Here is a 22,890-nt window from a genome sequence, read left to right as displayed (position 1 = left end):
CCCCTACGTGTAGCATAGCAGCTGGTGAGGGAAAAAGCCCAGAGGGTTCTTTCTTCTCCATGGACGACAGCTTTGTTAACCTAACCAAGCTCCGTTTCCCTAAGCCACCTCTTAAACTAAAGATGGCACTTTAATATCGTATACGTATGCAAAGTTGCTGTCAGCTCCAGCGTCGGAATCGATTGGGGGACGCGTCATTGGATTTTCAAATCAATTCTTTCTTTTTTTGTAGATTTTATTGATGATGATCACCTGCCGACTTTAACTAGGTGAATTACAAATTATAATAGGTTGGTTAATTGAGTTTTATCAAGTTAATAATATCTAAATTGAATTGTATTTCATGTTCCAAGTTTATCTGCCGGAACAAATCATGTTGAATTTAACTAAAAACCTAGCTTGCATCATGCTCTAGATTCTAAGTCGATCAGCTAGAACAGACCGAGTTTAACAACTATACTCAGACATACCACACATAGTTACCCGACCTCTAAATCTTATAGCGTGTTGGGAACGTGGCTAGCCATATGATTTTAAATATATTTTCAAGTGAAAAAGATGCGATCGCTGTTAGCATACAATCACTTCCATGGCAGACACTTTAATATATAGATGAGCTTTTCTCACTTTTAATGTCCACTTTCACTCTCTGCGATTGTATTCCTTACCTTGAATCGTTATGATCTTAACATCTTTTTTGGTTTTGCAGATTATCGGTGTGTATACCTTCTTAATTATGGACTTGATCAGCCTCCTTTTTTTCCAGGTTTCTTTTTCTGAATTATCCTGTTGCCTAACCTCATGATAAAATAGATTTTTGTAACCAATGATGAAGCACGAGAGTGTGGAGCTCGAAAGGTTGTGTAATCTTTTTCTTCGTCTATATATGAAGATAGAAAATTAGTTGAAACCTACACGACTCTTGTGCTCCAAGCAATATTCATCTGTAGAGGAATGATGCTAGTGAAATTTGGTGGTGCTAGCTAGGGTTAAGACAATCCACTTAGCATTAATATAAGCAAATTAAGCTGCTTCTGGTTTTAATTTCATCACACTCGACTCACTCAACCCATGATTCACAACTGAGTTAATCTTCAAGTTGTGAGCTTGTTTATAGTGTGGTTGAAGTTGCTTTTTAAATAACTTTTCATGCCAAAATGCATGCCAATGATTTTTTTTTATTTTTTAAAAATTATTTTTGACATCAATACAAACATATTAATTTGAAGTTAATAAAAAATAAAAAAATTTAAATTTTTTTTAAAATATTTTTGAAACGCAGAAAAAAAAATATAACAATGAATGGATGCATACATCACATCAGTATGCCGTCCCACGTTTATGCATCAATCGATCGGCAAATTACGTCCACATGTTAGGTAGCTCCAACACCATCATGAAAAAAATTTGTCTCCCTCTCAAGTATTACATATGCAAGCATGAGAGACTTGATGTGACTATGGAATACTCCAAGGTTGGTTCAAGTAATACAGTATTTATATTTTTTAAATAAAATTTTAAGTTTAAATCTTATGCATGAATCACATTTTTTTAAAAAAAAGTTTTGTTTCTTAACAAACTATCAGCTCGACTGAATTAATCAGGGTTTATCGAACTTTTAAATACCAGGATTTAAAATAAAATAATAAAAAAAAGAGTCCCTATCCCTTTCAGGGTATAATTTTCTAAACGTAAATCCAAGATGATCCTAGTAATAAATCATGTCATTGAATCCAATTTGTTCTCAAATCTCTCCATTCACGGTCCCTTTCTAATTAAAGTAGAATATCGACGTGGCATTAGGGTATTTTTAGAGTGGAAACGCTCCAATAAAATATTCTTGTCAAATTGGGTCGACATCAGCCGTTCATTAATTATCTGTCACATTTGTCAGCTTTGAATTTGTGCGAAAGCTGATTGTTCTGCAAATCCTCCATTCGTAAGTGCCCACCAACTTAATCAACACACTAAAGCTTGTTTGTCTTTCATGCCTTCTTGCTGTTAAATACATGGTTTACGCGTCAAACTTTTATAGAGGGCTGCAATAATGACTCATTTATGTCTAAGATGGAACACTGCAAGTTGTTTGACCATTACTTTGTTTACAGGCACACCCTAATTTAATTTAATAATAAATAAATTATAGAAAATTATTTTACATTATCATTAAATTCGGCCTTACAAGCTGATAATCTTAAAAAAAATTTAATCTAACCCTTAAGTTGAAATTAAACTATATAAAAATTACTTCAATATAAATCAATTGACTTGATCAGTTTAAAGCATGAAATCTAAAAATATATTTTATAAAAAAAATAAAATTAATAGAAAAAACCTTTCAAATTCATTTTCTGCCTGGCTCTAATTTAAAATTAAACTATATAAAAATTATATTAACATGATTTAGTCAAATTAGATGGTTTAAAAATAACCTGAGTAATTAATAAAAAAAATTAAAAATATAAAATTAAAAAAAATAATAAATAATAACGAATAATTGATTAAAAAAATTCAAAGCATAAAAATAACATCGTTATGTGGTTTTTCAAGTTATTATTATTATTATTAAAGGATACGATCCCTAAACAACGTTGCTTTGTTTCTTCAACTTAATTAACCATTACACCAAACGGGTGTGATGATGAAAAAAATTTATTACACTGAAACTATAACTATTAATATTTATAATATAGGAGATAATTAATAAACACAAGCAGAGAATAGAAAATCATATATAAATCATTAAAAATGACAATAATATTTTTTCTCTTTAATTAAAAATTATTTTTTTAATTCTCTATCTCATGTTTTTCTATCCTTATATTTATCTCTCTCTTATACTATAAAATTTGGTAATTATAATTTAAACACCATAGAATTCTATGCATGACCCGTTCAGGAAAAAATAAAAACTAAAAGGGAAAAACCAGTAGCTGGAAAGACAGAAGAACATTCCCTTCACTACTATATATGTTTTCTCCAGCAAAATTCATATAATAATAATAATAATAATCATTTATATAATTCTTTTGAAAATCACTTCAATTAACTTTGTTTGATAAATATAAAATAGTTGACTTTTAATGATTTGTTTATTTATTTAATCAAAATCGATTATGGAAACAAAAATCATGTGTAGTACTTGCAATGGAAGTCTTCCTTGGACGAGGACTGATATGGAAATTAGAGGACCTTTACGAAAACGAATATATATTAGGATATGGAGTTCTATCAAATCAATAGATATTTACTACTTTATATGTATGTGTTTAAATTTCTTTAAACTTTAAAAATATCTACATCTCTTGATATTATTATTATTATCAAACATTAAAATACAATAGTTTTAAATTATTTTTTTCACCAGCATAAATATTTTTATTAATATATTTCATGTTTATCTTAGCAAACAAATATTTTTAATTAAAATCATTGTTTCAGTTAAAAAATATATTTTATAATTATTAAAGCAAGTTAAAAAAATATCAAACTAGCATGTTCATATTTTACGTGTTTAAAAATCTAAAAAATTATAAATATGATAAAATCATGTTTAAAATCTTTTAAAAAGTTTTAAAAATAAAAAAACGATTTGAATCAAATTTTTATGAATAATTTATTATCAGTATTATTATTTTCATATCATATAGAAAACAATTGAAAAAAATTATTAAAATTCAAATAAAAATTATTATTGTAACAGCCCGGCCCAACCTGCCAGATATTGTTCGTTTTGGGTCTTACCGTCCTCACAGATTTGTTCTTAGTAACCACGCATAGTCCCAAAACGTGTTTGACAAGTTAGTAACCAGCACTACTAATAAGACCAGTTACCAAATACTTACCCGCAGATATGGGATATTACAATTATAATATTTAAAAATTATGTTAAAATTAAAAAACAGGTAAATATAGTAAATTTTTTTCTAAAAATACAAAAAAAAGTGATAACTACAACAAAGGATCAAGGCAGCGTGCCTACTCTTGCTTCTTTTTATTTTTATTAAGGGGACAGATAATATATTATCCCTCCCTTAATTTTTTTTCTTAAAAAAATCCTTCTATCGACCTTCCATACTCATCTATTCAAATATTAAAAAAAGATATACTTTTATAAAGTGGATACAATTATCATCCCGACAAGCACCAAATGTAATTGCCACGTAAACTCCATGAATCCTTTTTTCCTTTTTAACTGGTCAAGTGTCAAGTAATTTCTTCTTCTTCTTCTTGCCATCGCCATCCTTTGCTGTTGTTTTTTCTTTTTCTTTTTTTTTAGAAATGACACTTGGCAAGATTGGAGAGGCTCGGTCAAAAGTAAGTCAATTTACGTTTTCAAAAAGCAGAACCACTTAACCACGCGCTTTAGAAATAGTGTGCTTTTATTTCCAAAACACATAGCACGATGACTATCCTCTCCCTAAGGTCTTTTTTCCTTACTGTTGCATAGTGTTTTTCAAAAAATATTTTTTATATTATTTTAATTTATTAATATTAAAAATAAATTTAAAAAAATAAAAAAAATATTATTTTAATATATTTTTAAATAAAAAATAATCATTACTATCAAATATTATTTAAATATCATACACCAATTATGTGATAATTCTAATAATTAGGAAAACCTTGAATTAGAATAGCCCTTGATGTATTATGGAGTTCTCAAGTGACAACTTTAAAAAACAATTATCAATGAAGCACTAAATATTTCAAAGATTTCCCAATTGGATCCCTTTTGTCAATTTATGTTAATCTTTTTGTTATCTTTTTTAGAACAACATTGTATTGTAGCATAAAATATGGACATCTGGTCGAAAATATAATCAATTATTACTAGAAAATCTTAATTGATTTTTTTAAAAAATATTCAAGACTGAATTGATAAACTCTTTTGATCTGGGGCTCAATTGAAATGAGTGTATAGGTGAGGGGCTAGTTTGAGGTTTTTCTTAATAATTAACATCTAAATAAATTAATTGACAAGTTAATGGTATTTTAATGATGTCATTAGCGTTTTTTAGAGAGAACAATCATATTAACCCAAATGATAGCCAAGCTAAAACCCTAATGACATAAAACATATAGCACCATAGAGTTAGTTGGGCAATGATTTTCACAAGTACTTGTAACTTAAGATAACATGATGAGAAAGCATAGCAGTGTTAATTTTTCTTGCTAAAGTAAATTTTAAATAATTTAAACTATATCTATTTAACTCGTTATAAAAAATAATAAACTAGTGTTAATTTTTCTTGCTAAAATAATATTTAAATAATTTTTCGATGACAAGTGTATGTTTTATATTATTATTATTATTATTAATATAAGTTTGAATTTCAAAAAATTCTAAGAATAAAACATCAATAATTTATTTAAAACACAACTGATAAAAAAAAAAACTAGATTTTAATAAATGAAAATTGATCCAAAACATATCATGATCATTAAAAAAAATAAAAAATCACTTAATTATAGTATATAACATCCAAATCTACCAAAATTTTTTTGGTAAACTAAACCAATAATCGAAAATTTATTTTTGATGTAATTCACCTAACTCACCTAATCCACAATTTGTTTTGTTTGTCCATTTTATATCTCCCTTCGAGGAGCGTGCATGGTAAGCGCGTGGTTTGTAAGAATAAATGCAATACTTCCAAGTTCCAAGTTCCAACCAGGGATGCGAACAGACACCAATAAGTGCAAACAGCATTGCTGTTCACTCGCAAGGCAGGAAAGGAAAATTATTTTGGTCAAGTGACACATTGGTCCCTTAAGTATCAACTAATTTTTAATTTAGTCTATTTAAAAACTCAGTAATTCGATTCCTCAACTGTATATGTTGAATTCAGATAATTTGAATGCTCCAAAATGCCTAATTGCATTAACCCATCATCAAGGCACCGAATCTTGCTTAACAAGGGACACAATTGTTGCAAATTTACTGAATTCTATTGAAATAGGTATATGATCAAGTTATAGTGCGTGTTTGATTTGTGGTAAGTTTTTGCGATCGTGAAAAAAAAAAAGGTTTAAAAAAAATATTTGTAATTGTCTTTTTTTAAAAATATATGTTTTAAGAAATACATGCCCGGTTAAAATTCTTATGAGATTGATTTTTACATATAAAATAAATGAAAAGTAGATTTTTATGAATGAAAAACATGTTATTTTAATTTCTACAAAATCAAAATTAGAAAATGCAATTATTTATGGGGCCTAGTACAAAAACAAAAGCTATTTAGCCATCCAAATAATTTTTCTCTATGATTAGATAAAAAACAAAAACTAATACCATAAGAAACGGTTTCATAATTCGAGGAATAATCCATTCTTCTGGGATATAAGATCATGATTAAATGCTTAAAAAAATAAAAATAACTAATTTATAAATTATAATTAGAAATACAAGTCATTATCCATGCATTAAATCTTTAGTTGTATAAATACCATACTTGCTAATTAGGTTGTTGGAAAAAAAATTCAAAAAATAACTAATTGGAATATAAGCTAAAATTATATTAATTATAACGAAAGCAAAGAGTATTAAGAATTTAATGCTGGTATGTAAAAAAATTTCCCTTGAAGATTACTTCATGTTCTCTCTTGAACTAAAATTTAGTTTAATAAATATTTTTCATATGATTTTTGAAAGTACATCAATAAGAAATACGAGTCCATTATCAAGAGTGGATCATCATATGGAATCTTGATTTTTTTTTGGTAATACGCAATTAAAGATGAAGGTATAGAGATGACAAACATCAAATGCTAAGAGGACTAAATTGTCTGGTTAAAAACTTTGAGTACCGAATCGACAGAATATTTGACTCGGGACTTGAATGAATTTGTCCTTTTTCCTTTTTCACAAAATTAATTAATTAATTAATAGGTTGAGGACAAATTTCAATGAAGCCATGAAAACTCGAACAAAAACCCCTCACTCACTTCTATAAGAAAAGTCCATGTGAAAAGGACCGCCAAAACAAAAAACCTTCAACCCTCCTCTGCCTTCAATTTTTCCTGCAATTTTCAGACTCGGGTTTGAAGTGTATATATAGAGAAGATTTAGATACAAAAACCCCTTTAAAAACTTAGTTAATAGATTCAAAAAGAAGCTAATCGATGGCGAGGAGAAAAAGTTTGAAACTTGACCATGTGTAGAAGCTAAAAAAGTTAAAAGAAGCAATCTTTTTCTGTCTCATGGCATGCGACTACCAGCTGCATAGAAGAAGAAGAAGAGTTTCAGTTACATTAAAGGAGTTAATCCAAATAGAGATCTTTGCTTAGTTATTTCGTTGATTCTGGTGGGTTGGCTGTGATCTTTACAATGAAAAGTCATCATCATCAGTTGCTGTTTATGTTCTTGGTCTTCTTTGCTCAAAAGATTGGTACTTTTTTCTTCTCTTCTGCTTTATTCTTTAGTCGATTGGATTAGTATAATGGGTTCTTTTTGTTGCTATCTTTCTTGGGTTGATCTCTGATCTTTTTTTTTTAATTGAATGGAATTTGGATCATTAAGTATTTTGATGTTAATAATGATATTCTTCTTGTTGTTGCAATTGGGATTGTTTGTTTTAAGGTAAATTTTCCTGGGTTGCTTTTAATTTTTGTGACTTGAAAGTGTATTGACTGTAGTCCATTGGAGCACCGTATGGTGTTTGTTTTTCCCACCATGGTTGCTCCATGTTAATAAATTTTTAAGAGAGTTTGTTTCGTTGTTCTTGATATTTTATTTTTCTTTGTTACTTTCCTAATTTTTTATATGGAATTTTTATTGTTTTGCTGTTTATAGAAATTGTGGTTTCATAATCCTTTGGTGGATCACACTTGTTTGTTTGGTTTCTAAGTAAGGAGCCGAAAGAAGTTATAGGGTTTCTTTGATAGAGCTCCTTGTCTGAGGATGATTTTACTGTAATGGAACTTCGGTTTTATGTGAGTGCTGCTGAATTATTGAGTCTTCTTTCTTTCTATATTTAGCCTATGAGCTGCTGTGAATTGTACCATAGCAGTCTTCAGCCTGTCTTTTCAATGATTTATATCAGGATTCATTGGTCTTGCATCTAAGGGTTAACACGCAGCAGAGAATAAGAAAATCAAACTAGAATAAGAAGTCAAATTTATTTTGGATATGATTGCTTGATCATTGAATTCTCATTGCATAATTCAATACATTTTGAAGGATTTCATTGGCCTTATCTATTGTTTCTGCTTTTCTTCTATGTTGTTTTTTGGTCTTGAAACAAATTAGAAGTGATTAAAGACACTATCTTTACGATTGCTTATTCTTGTTTTTTTTCTTCCAGAGCTTCTGACAGCAGAAACATTCACCGGAACCTATGGAATAAACTACGGAAGAATTGCAGATAACATCCCCTCACCAGATGAAGTTGCTACACTTCTCAGGGCAGCAAAGATTAAGAATGTTCGGATTTATGATGCCGATCACAGTGTCCTCAAGGCGTTTAGTGGCACTGGGCTTCAACTTGTTGTTGGGCTTCCCAATGGGTTTGTGAAAGAAATGAGTGCTAACGCTAGCCATGCCATGGCTTGGGTTAAAGAAAATGTGCAAGCATTCCTTCCCAAGACCAGTGTTTGTGGGATTGCTGTGGGTAATGAAATTTTAGGAGGAGGTGATTATGAACTCTGGGAAGCTCTTTTGGGTGCTGTTAAAAATATTTACAACGCCGTGGATAAGCTTGGTTTGGCTGATGTAGTTCAGATTTCTACAGCACATTCACAAGCTGTTTTTGATAATTCTTACCCTCCCTCTTCGTGTATATTCAGAGAGAATGTTGCTCAATTCATGAAGCCACTCTTAGAGTTCTTCTCACAAATTGGTTCTCCGTTCTGCTTGAATGCTTACCCTTTCCTAGCTTACATGAGTGATCCAGAGAATATTGATATTAATTATGCTCTTTTCCAGAAAACCAAGGGGATATATGATATGAAAACAGATTTACACTATGATAACATGCTTGATGCTCAGATTGATGCAACCTATGCTGCTCTGGAAGACGCTGGATTCAAAAAGATGGAAGTCATAGTCACAGAGACAGGTTGGGCCTCACTTGGAGATACTAATGAAGCTGCAGCAACAGTTAATAATGCAAGAACATTTAATTATAACCTGCGTAAGAGGCTTGCAAAGAAGAAAGGTACTCCACTTAGGCCAAAAATGGTGGTGAAGGCCTATATTTTTGCTATATTTAATGAGAATTTGAAGTCTGGGCCAACTTCTGAGAGGAACTTTGGACTTTTCAAGCCTGACGGAAGCATTTCATATGATATTGGGTTTCATGGACTTTCATCTGCAGAATCGTCACTTTTATCTCTGAAGGTACGAGACTCTTTATACCAACACACAAGGTCATTCAAAAGACAACATATTGGGATTCGAACTGTTTATTTTCTTGATAAAAATAATTAGGTTATTTTGAGAAAAATCTCTCTTGCTTGCCATCTACATTTCACTTCTAAAGTGGAAGAAAAAGGAAATTAAGAAAGGAGGCCTCCGCTGTTCCACGAGGACTTGCATTGTGGATAAGATGGATTATGGGCATATATCCGCATTTTGTCCAACTGTAGGAGCCTAATGTCCCAATCACATCATTGCATGGTATATTTGAGTCTAAACTAATAATATATAGTATCTATCATTGGAATTGCTCGTTTTGGATCTCGTTTTTACCATTACTTCATTACTAGCAAGGAAATGCTAAATTGTGTTCCGCATTCTGCTGAGTCTCTGATCCTTCTCTCTTCAAGAATTATGCAGCAACTAAACTACAAACATTCAGTGGGTTGAGTTTATTTGAGTACCTGTAATATCATATATGATTATAATCTTTGTTATCTCGAATCATTCCTTGACATAATAAATTATATGATGCTATAGGATTTTCTTCTTTGAGCAACCATCAAAGTGCTGTCTTTTGGAAGCTGAATTTCAGGGGTTATATATTAATTTATCACCAGGGAATTTGCATGTCTCTTTCAAAACAGTAGAGGGAATTGTGTATGCAGTAGTTATCAACAGCCCATCATCATAAGATGGGGAGGGGGGGACTGAGGAAGGTGGAAGAACAATGAAGTAGTTTATGTGTGAAGTAGTTTATGTGTGACTGCATGTGTTTTTCTATGATCTGACTCCTACTATTATCTAAATGACGAAATTCTAATTAGGGTTCTTTCCTGTTCTTATTCGTTCTACCCCTTTCATTTGTGCTCATGCAGGCTGTCCAATCTCAAGGTTTGACCAAGTCCTACATATTGATATTGACAATCTCTGCTGCCGCTTTGATTCTATTTCTGAAACAATAATGTCGGAACAGTCATTATTATATTAGAGCGAAACCAGCATTGGAAGTCAAAATTTCTAGGTTCGATACCATTCAGATAACACAGTACAAAAATACAAACTGGTTTCGATACCATTCATGTCACTCAGAGTACAAGAGATACGAACATTGATTTTGTAATTTGCATAATATATTTCCCCAGAATTGCTGATTTTTTTTTATCTATTTCAGCAAATGTATATTAGTTCTCTCAAATAGATCCTTTAGTATTTTTTCTGTTATAGCTTTCTTGTGCATATGCTGTTGTATTTAGGCAAAAAGATTTTGTGATCATGACTAGGATTAGTTTCCTTAGAAGCATCTGTGTCAAGCCAAATTTCTTTTAAGAATCTGCTGCTTAATTGGAAGGATTAAAAGTTCTGCATGGAGACAGGTCGATTTTCTGTGTATTTTTACTGCATTTAAAGTTAAAAACCTTCCATGTTATGCAATCAGAAATGGGAAGCAATAGCAAACCTTAATGCTGTGTGCCATGCTGGATAGTTCTTTTGCATATGAAGAGCAAGCATGAATCCATATTGAGCGGTCTCCATTCCCATGGCGGTTTCATCAACTAACTCCCATGGCGGTTTCGTCAACAACTCCTGAATCGCCCCATCTATCCACCTGAGAAGAAGTTTGGTTTCGTAGGAATAATAAGAATCAAAGTCCAGGTTGGTTGGTAAGTTTAGTGATAGGAGACTATCTAGCTTGGTCCAGAGTGCATTTGTTGGGTTAAAGATTTTTTTGTTGCTAAATGTTACAGCCTTGGAGGCAGGACTCTAAATAGATCGCAATGACGTGCTGAAATTCTTTCCTGAGCACTCGGATGCATGTAAATGGGTCTTGGTTTGAGAATCACATATTCATTTACTAGCACACTGTTATATTCCTCGATGCTTGGACTCAGATTTCTGCAGTCTGAGCTTTGTGACCTAGCATGATGTGGAAAAAAACACGAAATTCACCTAGCGTATACTACACATATAGTAAGTTCACTCCCTACAGTTTATTTGAGCGATTAAATCTTCCAAACAAATTGGCTTACATCAGTGTCCGAGTGAAAACACTTGAAAGATTTCAAGGCTAAGCTAACTGGTCTCCTCCATTCAAATACTGGGCTAAAAGAATTGTAAAGTCCTTGTTGCATGGTATCCTTCTCCAGCTAAAAAGGCCTTCTAAGGATGTAAATATCGATTGCTGTTGAAGCAGAGTGAAGGCCAGATTCGCCCCAGCTAGACCAGGTTAAATTTTATGGTCTACAAAGGTGTGGCTTCGACAACAGGCTACACAAATCCACAAAACAAGATATCTGTCTACTGTTCTTTGAAAAGCAAACGATTTTTAATTTCATTTAAACTAATTTTCAGGCATTAACAGCAGGCCTGCAGTAACTTGCAGTATATTTAATTTCTGCCTAGTGTCAATCACTTGGAGTCCCAAGATCAAGAAGCCTCATTACATGCTACCTAATAATGAATAAAATATATTGAGAACAGACCAAGCTAGCTAGCTGGTAGCTTAGAATGGTTCAAGAATTTCTAGAAATAAATAAGAACATGTAAGAGGATGATGAGTGTTTCCTTCTTAATTTTATTAATAAACCTGAACCTAACCAAAAGCATTTTCTGACCAAATCAAAGTGAATCTGGTGAAGGCTTTTGCAATATCAGAGTCACCAAGTCATTAACTACCCTATGATAGACTTCAATTACTAAGAAAATATGCACCCAATATTAGAAAATGTAATCAAGTGATGATGTCTGTTGAACTTCTGCTTACTTTATTAGTGTTTTCTGCGTGAAAAAAAATTAGAGAAACGCAGTCGCGCTTGAACGTTGTCCTTGTCATTTTTTCTATCATGTCATCCATGAAGTAATCTTCTGTGAAACTTCCTTTCATTTACGCAAATACATAAATAATAACACCACTATTTTTTCCTCTGTGTGACACTTTTCGGTGCTGTTTGGTTATTATTTTAGGATAAAAAAACATAGATAATAAAAAAAAAGATATTTATTTTTAAAATACAGAAATTTACTTCAAATTATACTAAAATTCAAGATATTTGGAAGAACCTTAAACACCTACATCAATCGGTCATATCTAAACCCTGAATCGAAACTATTCTTGAGGAGAATGGACATGTTCACCATTGAACTAGTCTTTAAGGCCACAGAAAATATTAAATGTGAAAATGAAATCATCCATGTTTATACGCATTGTTTAGCCAGGGGAAACTTCTCTCTCGCAAGTATTGTTCGATTTTTGAAGAAGAACAAGAAGAAGAATTTGGCTTGAAGGACTGAAATAGAATTCACAAAGACCTATTGTGATCATATAAATCCAAAAAAGAATAAACATATTTTTTTTTCCAACTTGTAATACATATCCTTGAGCAATTGGATGTATGTCTGCAGGCTATAGTCACCTTCATCTTTTTTCCGTCATTGGCTTAAAGAAGAAGATATTATAAACCGACTAGAATTTCTTTATTTCCATTCATTTCATCAGCCTAACACATGAATGATGCCACACTCAATATTGTAGTTAGCGACTTGGCATCCCATGAGCCATCGGTCAGCTAAATGTAAAACCAGAAACCATTAAAAAAGAGAAGACAGCACCATAGTTCACATTTGTCTATGCATTGTAAGTGATATATAACATTGTTATAAAACCCATCCCCATCACCGTCCCCACGAGAAGATAACTTGTTGACATGTGCATGTGAACCTGGCCCGAGTCGGATTTTATATCGAATCAAGTTGAAAATTGACTTAATTAAACTCAGAAGACCCATCAAGTTAACTGGTGATCTAATTGATATAGTTAAAATTCGTGTGAAATCCAATTTGACTTTTAAAAAATTAATTTTTTTCTATATATTATCATGTTACTTGAACTATGTTTCTTTTTAAATAAAAGTTTTAAAACAATATCATTTTAAATTTACCTGAGTTAACTCGGTTAATCCACTCAACTCATGACTCAGATCTTAAATCGAACTGGATCATATGATATATAATTCAAACATGAATAATTTAGTTTAAAGTTGATTCATTCCAAATGGAGTCAGACATTTTGAAGAGCTAGGGACAATATTCATAGCTGAGATCTTCTTTTTAAAGTAACATGCATGCATATTGCTCATAATAAAATCGAATATGGTTCAAATTACTCCTTCGTTTTCTTTGATTTTTTTTTTAAAAAAACATATTGAATACAAAAAAATTGACTTTTAGCATCATTATTAGGTGTTTAGTGGTGTTCATAAGCGTTGTTAAATTTTCAGATAACATTTTGAATGATTTAGTGACAGCATTTTATAATGAGAATTAGTGACAATCTTGAATGCATTCTTTTTTTAATACCTTAATCAAAATTCACAATTAATTAGCATTGCACTACACTAAATTAATCACCGTGTAACCTTCTCTGCACGAGTCCCACATCATGACTACAAATACCGATTCTTGATGAGTTTTATTCATGGTGTTATCGAGTCATTTTCACCTTTTTACTTCTTGATGCTGATGCCATTCAACAACTACCCCCATAATAAAAAAGAAAGAAGGGAAAAATTACTAGTCAATTAATTTGCAAACTTCTCCTTCCAAATGGCAACAGTCCATTGCCCAAAGGACCAATTTTCTCTAAAGACAACATCCCAGCTCCCTCTATATATACAGGAGGAGATTAGCTAGAGAAGCTCACACTCAAACAAGCAGTGCAGAAGGGGTGGCCTAACTTTTGAGAACACACATTACTAGCTATACCAGCCAATATGGGAAGTACTCTCGTTGCTTTTGTGGTTTTAGGAGCTGCATCGCTACTGTTGCATAGCTCAAAGGCAGCAGTTTATGAGGTTGGAGACAGCACCGGTTGGAAAGCCCCTTCTGACTCCTCTTTCTACTCTACCTGGGCTTCAGACAAAAGCTTCACTGTTGGTGACGTTTTGAGTAAGTTGGGCACATGCAGAACGCTAATATTGCAACACTGATCAGTTTCTTTACCTGTGATCCTTGTTGTCAGTTCCTGTCTTGATCTTTTAAGATTAAATCCAAGAATTCTAAGATGATTAGTATGTGAACTATAGTATAACATAATATAAATTTTCAAGTTCTTAATCTCGATACTAAAATTGATCGAGATGGTTATTGTTTTAAGATAAAAGAAATGGAGACAGTGAAGAAACATTATTTTGTTATATTTTTCATTTTAAAAATAAATTTATTTATATTTCTAATCATATACACTTCTTTTTATATTTATCTCTTTTACTTTTTTATTCTGAAACACTGAATTACTTGGAACATTCATACTTTAATTTTCTCTAGTTGGATTGCTTCAATTTATGTGAGAAAATTATTGCCTTGGCAGCGTTCACATTCAGTACAACTGTGCACGATGTGGCCACAGTGTCCAAGAGTGACTATGATAATTGCAACATAGCAAGTCAAAGCAACGTTTTGACAGTTGGACCAGCAACAATCACTCTCAATGCTACTGGTAATCAGTACTATTTTTGCACATTGTCTAACCACTGCACTAGAGGTCAAAAACTAGCCATTACCGTAGCTGCCAGCAGCACCCCCTCACCACCAGGGACACCGCCTACAACTCCATCTTCTTCGCCGCCACCGCCATCATCATCAACGCCATCACCACCTCCGCCGCCCTCAGCTTCCTCAAGTCTCGTTGCTACCTTTGCTTTGGTGTTCATGTCCATTGCCATAAGTTTCATGTATTACTTCTAGCTAGCCCATATTGTAGTAGCAATTTTCTAGTGTTGTGTCATACAGCTTCTATGTACTTGATCATTCATTTGATGATATATTGGTTGGCTTTTATTATTTTCTATTTGAATAAAATTGTTTGATTTTATGGATCAACAGGAATTTTGTTTTTTAGTTTTGTTGACAAAGACTTAATTTGTATGCGTGTCTTTGTGTTTGTTTTAATATCTCAAATATTATTTAAGTATTTTGCCATGCCACTGGTATTATGAACATGATGCCGCCCCATTATATTATTACAATAACTAACCTGCAAGGCTCACCTAACCTTGTATGGCAACAAGTTGCATTGCATTGACTTCCTGCAACAACTTTTTTATACTGTACATTGGTGCTAATCCTAACCTAAAAAATGAAAGAGGCACGAAGCTTCCTAGACTTACCTCTGAATTATTTTGAAGATTTTCCTTCATTTTCTCCATTGAAGCAAAGCTTGAGCAACTCCCTTCCATTCTCATTGGATTGAACATTTCAAATACATATCTTGTTGTTTCCCACAAGGCTTGGTTCGATGTGTGATTACAACAAGAACATAAACATGTGAAGATGATATTGGTGTGTGTGTGTATTTATCGCATGTATCCCATTTCTGATAATAGATTATGCTAAGCAATGGAAGGTTTAATATATTTAATTTTGTGTTATAAATCAAGTTCTCTTGTGAAAACGCGTGAAAATGAGAACTCTCCTAGCAAGAAGGATTCTGCGGAGATTTTCAGGTTTTGAAGCAAAGTCTTCTTTACTAAATGCAGTCGTAATTACTTCTAGCCTTGATATTCTCTTTTCTTTAATAAAATGAAGTATTTAATTTCGGTTATTTAATCATTATCATGTTATGAATTAATCCCGTGTGGACTTTGTTGGCTTTAATTAAAATATGATGGGATTAAGACAAGATGCTAGTTAGGCACGTGGTAGGTGATACGTTGGCCGGAGGAAAGTTGCTAATTGTTGATTAATTCTTAATCTCCACAATTATAACATTGTTGAGCTTTCACGTTTCGTTCATTTCTTACCAATTCAATCCTTGAAAAAAATCCAAGATTTTGGATTATAATCCTCTCTCCATTCATACATATTATTGGGAATTTGGATTTTTCTCAAGGAAAAATGAAAGGACATGAAATAATATTAAAAAATAAAAGGTGAATTCAACTAATTCAGTAAGAAAATAATATTTAAATATACATTTTATATATTAATAGTTTGTAAGTCAATTTATCTTGATATACATATACATACTAACCATGTTATCATAAAGTAGTGGAATGCATGTTATTAATAGTTTGCAAGTTAATTTATCTTGATATACATACACATATTAATCATGTTATCATAAAGTAGTGGAATGCATGTAAGAGATCAGATGACATCTGAAGCTGATCGTTGTGGAAGGATCAATCGCCACAGGTTGGTGCTTCTCTCATCAACTAGGCATACAGAATAATATATGCATATTGACTAACTACCATCCACTAGTATGAAGTTACCGATAAATCCTATATCAAGACATAATAGATATTAACATAATTATCAAAGTAATGTATGTCATATCAAATATAATTTGGATCAACAAAATATGAGTATAAATTTAGGAATAGATGAGTACTCGAAAAATAAAATAACAAATATAAATATTCAAGAAATTAACTAGTTGTACTCCTCATATAATCAATGATTTGAATTCATTAATATCACATGCATATTAAAGATTATTTCACTCACTTAAAAAATATAGAAGTAAAAAGAATATCAGATGAAAGACCTGAAAATTCTATTAAGGATAATTAAAAAAAACCTATAATAAATATAAGGAATGTACTAAAAAAACCCAAAACAGCACAAATAAAAGATTCCAATGCATAAAAGAAAACCATGTTTAGTCTCCAAAGTTTAGGGACTAAAACAATATTTTTCTAAAAACAGGGACCAAAACATAATTTTATCAAAATTGGAGGACTGAACTGTAAATACATAAACATAATGAAATTCCACCCATAAACCATCCTTAATTATTTCTAGAAACGAACCAGGGGTCGAACTGTAATTTTTTTAAAGTTCAGAGACTAAAATGTAAATTCTTAAAATTGAGGGACCAAACTGAAAATATTCCAGATCAATTATCAAATTTAGATTCGTCATTCTTAATCTCATAATAATACTTTCCAGAATTCCAAAATATATTTCAGTGGTTAAATTATAATTTTTCAAATTTTAGGAAAAAAACTGTAATTTTCATAAATTAATGATCAAAATAAAATTTCATCATCTTCAACCTTTAGACCATTTTGTCTAGATTTTTCAGCATAAAACAAATTTCTTAACCCATAACAAATCAATTCACAAATTCTTATTTCAAATAACACACTCAAAATCAATCATTTAATCTTAAACCCATAATAGTTATGAATCAATTTTTAACAACATAAACTTCAAATCTTTATAAACCTTAATTTCTTCTTTAATCATTTCATAAATAAACCATAATCAAAAGTAATATGAGAGGGAACCACTTACTTGTTACTTTCATCTTTCTCGAACCAAAAAACTCAATATCAAAAACTAAAATTCTTGATTTGATAAGTGAAGGGTCACGACAACCACAAGAATTAGAAGAGAGAAAAAAAATTATCTTGAAACTTTTCTTTATATATCTATGTTAATTTAGGTTGGGCTTGAGCTGACTTGGATTTGAGTTTGAGCCAAAATTTTAGATCTTACATCATAATTTGATATTAACATTAAAAGTTAGCATTATGATGATAAGGAACTCGTCTTACTATATTAGTTCTCTTGTAATGTTACATGTTTTTTGTAGTTTAGAATAATGTTGTTAAATCCGGCCTAATATTTTGAAAAAAATCCATGATTGTGATTTAGAGTTTAATATGGGTTGAGAATAAATTGAATTGAATTTGATATTGGCCTAATCAAACATAGCTAACCTAACTGAGTCAATTCTAGATAACTAAAATAACAAAATTTTTTAAAAAAATAATAGATTTGAATTAATTTAAAAATCAAATCATTTCATGAATAAACCCAAATCAAGTCTGACTAGGTCTGACCGTCATGCCAGAATCCAAAAACTCCTGCGTTTTTGGCTCATGGAATCATCTCTTTATCCCCATCCTCTTTATCACTAATGAAGCCTCTACCCTCGTCGTTTGGAGCTATTGGAAGCTTAGTTTCTGTATCATTAGCAACAACGACAAAGATGAGTTTGCCCGTTTTATCACTTGGTGCTTCAGCAGAGTCCGGTATCTTAATAATAAGGCAAACATTAGAGGAGATTTATTTAGCTATTGGAGTCTTCGAAACTTGTAAAGCAGGGGTTATTCATATAAACAGGATTGGACATCTGAGAGCAGGTTTTTCCTATCGAATTGAGCTTTGTGCTAGTGGAAATGGCCTTGTTGTGGACCTGTGAGAAATGGGCTTGACTAGAACACAGCCTTGTTGATTTCGGATAAATTTAGAAGTAGAAAGAGATGCATCCAGAGATTCCATGTCTGCTAACACTTAAAAACAGGAACCACCCTCATCTCCAGCTGCTAGTTTTAAACTTTTAGGAGTAACACCAGCATCTCTTCTTTGCTTACGGTGTGGATTAAGCTTAACATGTAACCACGAACAGTACCCACCACTGTCATCTGTAGAACTATGGCTGTGTGATGATTCCATCTTCTGAACTTGATCCTGATATGTGCCTGCCTCCTTCTCACCATCGGTATTTCCTTGGCCAGTAACAGTTTTTGATGGACAAAAAAGACTGCTATGCCAACCCTTCCACAAGTGTAGCAAACTTGTCGAGGACTCTCATAAACCACCGTCTGATAAAACACCATCCACCACCATGAGCGGCTTCCCTTGACTGGTCGTGCTGAATCCATATGTCCACAGCAACTCCTGCAAATTCTCCTTGTTGAGATCAATGTGAACCGTGTTTACAATCATATTTCCCATTGCTAGCAAGATCTTTGGATGGCATCGACTTATAGGAAGGTTAGGAATACAAGATAATGCTACAACATATAATTGGGTTAAGCACATTTCATTTCATACAAGAAAATGCTACAACATATAGTAAACTCCAACAAAGAAAAAGAGAAAAAACTAGAGCAAGAGTTCAAGCTAGAAAGTCTTGACAAAAAAGAAGAAGATCAATATACAAAATATAATCAACTCATCGATTCTTTTCATCAATATCATTGTTGTTTTATAATCACAGTTGCTGGATCAAGTAATATGGCTTCCAATGCTTCCGATTAAAACTATAAAGAGAAAATATTTAATTAATGCATCCGCCTGATAAAAAACAAATTATTGTGATGTTTTCATAATTTCTTGAAAGAAAACATTTAGATAGAATAGGCATTTAAAATTCAGGATTCTTGACATCAAAAGTTTACTAACCTCAGTTCGATACCTACTTGAAAAATCTTATCTTCATCACTAAAAGAGTATTTGAAAGTGTAATAATGATTATTTTTTAAAGTATATTTCACTCGAAAATACATTAAAATAATTTTTTTTATTTTTTAAAAATCAATGATATCAGCACATCAAAATAATTCAAAAACATAAAAAAATTAAATAAAAAAAAATTTAAAATCTTAGTCAACCATCGTTTGGAACGTAATACCAAACGGGGTTTAAACCCGTTAACACCACTAACGTAAAAAATATAAATATCTATACCATGTTCATCAAGTTTTAGTTATCTATTTAGATATTCTCTATTGAATAGTATTTATTATTCAATATAAAATAAAATATATAAAAATTAAATGAAGAAAATATTAATACTGAAATATCAATATATTATATTAAGTTCAAATATATATTTGAATTGGATCATGGATTGAATGAAATAATATTCAATAAGATAAATATCTATAGAATCATCCATTTCAGTCAATTATATGTTTGATATTTATTGAACCTGGTCAAATTGTCCTCGTCTTCCTCACGCTTATAATATTCAAAACTAACTTTAATTTTAAAGTGAAACTTCTTTTATAATGAATGAGACCACAGGCATTATTCCACGTGTAACATTGCAATTGGGTAGCAGGCAAGTGGAAATTAAAAAAAGAAATCAAATTGGACTGGCTCTAAATGGGGCAACGGAGAATAATAAAGAAGATCCCAGTTTGATGGGATCCAAGTGAGGAAGTAGGCCCAACAGAGAGAAAAGGATGGAAGCTTCACAACCTCCCACCGTTTGGAAAACAATCTTTTACTTTTCTAAAAGTAAAGTTTAGAACGTGTATTATATATATATATATATATATATATATATATATATATAAAAACAGTGATGGAAAACGTGATTTGTGTTTCTAAAAAATTTAATTTTTTTTTTACCACTAACCTCTACTTTCTGAGCTCTAAAAATTGAAATATTGACATGAATATATTAAACACTAAAATGCCTCTTTCTTGTTCATATTAGATTTTCATCATCATACTTTTGGAAAGTAGACTCATAAAAATAGGTTTAATTTACAATTTTCAACTATGCCAAGAAGGGAGAATTCCAAAATTCATGACCATAAGGGATTGGTTCAAGTCAATTTACAATTTTTCACAACACAGAACTGTAACAGGCTATAAATTTCATGGAAAATAAATTTCTCAAAAAAATAAATTATTTAACTAAATGATATTGTTTTTAATATGTGTTTGGTATTATGATGTAAGATATTTTTTGTTTAGAAATATATTAAAATACTTTTTATATTTTTAATATTTACACATTAAAATTATCAAAAAAATATTAAAAAACATCAATTTGATATTTTTTCTAAGTTAAATGTATTTTTTTAAATGTACATAAATATATTTTCAAACGGAAAAATAAATAGAGTGAATCATTCCTAACTTTGTCTTGCGATGAAATAAATGGATCCCCTGAAAAAATAATTGGATAAAAAAAGTCTTCCCTTAACAAATCCCCAGCTTTTCATGCCTCCACCTCTCTTTCTTTTTCTTTCATGGAACTTCTATTTCACCAAATTCTTCCCGCATTATGGTCCATTCAATATAATTTTTTCCATTTTTCCATTAATGGGCTTCCCCTAATTCACGTTGCAAACAAAAATCGTTGACTAGTCAACGCCCCTAAAGTCACTCGGTTTGGTGAGTTCTTGCTTCTCACGCGGCAAAATCTCAAGAATTTCTGCCACGTCCCACTTTCAACAAGCCCACCTTTGAAGAATCAGAGTTGCCTGATCAAGGGCCAAGAATAGCACACGTGTTCTCCATTAAATGGCCCAAGATTACTCACAGGTTCAAGTCAAGACCTGGGCTCTCTCTATAAGTATGGAACAGGGAGGCACATTTTCATATTCATCACATCACTTTTATTGCAAGGAAAAACAGAGTCCCACTTAAACAGAGAAAAAGCAGAGCAAAAACAGGGGCGATCTCTTCTTCAGCAAACACATTATCAATGGCAAGAGGACTCGACATGGCGTTCCTTGCAGCAATTGCTGTAGCTGCTTTGATACACGGCTCAGCAGCACAATCAACCCATACGGTAGGTGATACCACAGGTTGGGCCATTCCTCCTACTGGTTCTGCTTTCTACTCAACGTGGGCTGCAAGCCAAAACTTCAGTGTTGATGACATTCTAGGTAAATACCATAATGGTTTAATTTTTGTTTTAACTATTTTTTGAGGTATAAATCGGAGCGACATAAGGCTAGATTTCTTTCAAATATTGATTTTTTGGGTCATTTTTTGCAGTTTTTAATTTTGCGGCCAATACTCATGATGTTGCCAAGGTGACAAAGGCAGATTACGATGCCTGCACCACAACTAGTCCCATTTCTTTGTTCGCCACCCCCCAAGTAAGAATCACCATTAATGCTTCAGGAGAGCACTATTTCCTTTGCAATTTTACTGGCCATTGCTCTGGTGGTCAAAAGTTGATGATCAATGTTAGTGCTGCATCTTCTTCTCCTTCTCCTTCTCCAGCTCCTCAAACATCTTCTCCTACTCCTCAACCCTCTACTCCAGCTCCTCAACCTTCTACACCAGCTCCTCAACCTTCCACTCCAACTCCTCAGTCTTCTCCTGCTCCTCAACCTTCCACTCCTACCCCAGCTTCTAGCCCTACCCCAGCTTCTAGCCCATCACCACCAACCCCAGCTTCTAGCCCATCACCACCACCTACCACACCTCCTAGTTCATCACCACCATCACCCCCAACTACCACACCACCAACTTCTCCTCCTCCACCAAACTCTGCTACATCTCTTGGTCTCGCTGGCTTTACCACTTTCTTGTCCATTTTTGTAGCGTTGTGCTATTAGATTAGACGAGGTTGAGAGTTTGATTAGTGTGATTCATTTCTATGTAAGGTTATTGCTATAGATATTGTTCCGACATACAGTGAAGCTGGTTTTCACATTTTCAGCTCAATTTGTCATTGCTATGTAATATTTACAATTTCTTTTTATTTTATTTCAAGAGCTTATACATCATGGTCACATTACAGCCGATTTTTCCTGTAATTTATTTAAGATATGAGAAGGGGGGAATAACATGATGTCAATCTGTCAACCCATTTCACTATCAGCTTTTGAATTCTACATAGCTGGATTACACATGAGAAAAAAAAAGGAAACAAAGAGAAGAAAAACCAACATGAAAAGATTGCTTTTAAAATGAACGACTTGGAATTATTCAAGACCATTTAGTGTTCTTATCTCCTTTTCTTCATTCTTGGTGTCTGTCGGTAA

At 32.1% G+C, this 22,890-nt stretch overlaps 3 protein-coding genes across 5 annotated transcripts; all 3 read left to right on the top strand.

Moving 5' to 3' along the window:
* The first annotated feature begins 6,913 nt into the window (after positions 1 to 6,913).
* On the top strand, positions 6,914 to 11,219 carry LOC7470089 (glucan endo-1,3-beta-glucosidase 14). 3 transcript variants are annotated; one of them, XR_008058069.1, is made up of 4 exons: positions 6,920 to 7,391; positions 8,307 to 9,340; positions 10,237 to 10,382; positions 10,797 to 11,219. XR_008058069.1 is itself a non-coding variant. In XM_002325178.4 (3 exons), the coding sequence occupies exons 1-3, from the start codon at positions 7,331 to 7,333 to the stop codon at positions 10,321 to 10,323; spliced, it is 1,182 nt and encodes a 393-aa protein (XP_002325214.2). In that variant the 5' UTR covers positions 6,914 to 7,330; the 3' UTR covers positions 10,324 to 10,584. The 3 variants fall into 3 exon arrangements, 2 of the variants coding, with proteins under 2 accessions (XP_002325214.2, XP_024446156.1); XM_002325178.4 differs by lacking the exon at positions 10,797 to 11,219 and having other exon boundaries at positions 6,914 to 7,391; positions 10,237 to 10,584; XM_024590388.2 differs by lacking the exon at positions 10,237 to 10,382 and having other exon boundaries at positions 6,918 to 7,391.
* Positions 11,220 to 13,978: 2,759 nt separating this feature from the next.
* On the top strand, positions 13,979 to 15,235 carry LOC7470088 (umecyanin). Its single transcript, XM_002325177.4, has 2 exons — positions 13,979 to 14,302; positions 14,724 to 15,235. The coding sequence occupies exons 1-2, from the start codon at positions 14,128 to 14,130 to the stop codon at positions 15,098 to 15,100; spliced, it is 552 nt and encodes a 183-aa protein (XP_002325213.4). The 5' UTR covers positions 13,979 to 14,127; the 3' UTR covers positions 15,101 to 15,235.
* A 6,241-nt stretch (positions 15,236 to 21,476) lies between these two features.
* Positions 21,477 to 22,638, top strand: LOC7470086 (cucumber peeling cupredoxin). Its single transcript, XM_002325175.4, has 2 exons — positions 21,477 to 21,780; positions 21,893 to 22,638. Exons 1-2 carry the CDS (start codon positions 21,597 to 21,599, stop codon positions 22,459 to 22,461), a joined length of 753 nt encoding a protein of 250 aa, XP_002325211.2. The 5' UTR covers positions 21,477 to 21,596; the 3' UTR covers positions 22,462 to 22,638.
* The last annotated feature ends 252 nt before the right edge of the window (positions 22,639 to 22,890 follow it).

This window comes from Populus trichocarpa, chromosome 18 (assembly GCF_000002775.5).
Source record: "Populus trichocarpa isolate Nisqually-1 chromosome 18, P.trichocarpa_v4.1, whole genome shotgun sequence".
NCBI classification, from domain to species: domain Eukaryota; kingdom Viridiplantae; phylum Streptophyta; class Magnoliopsida; order Malpighiales; family Salicaceae; genus Populus; species Populus trichocarpa.
The sequence above is the reverse complement of the archived record's forward strand: the minus strand, read 5'-3'. Positions and strand labels throughout refer to the sequence as shown.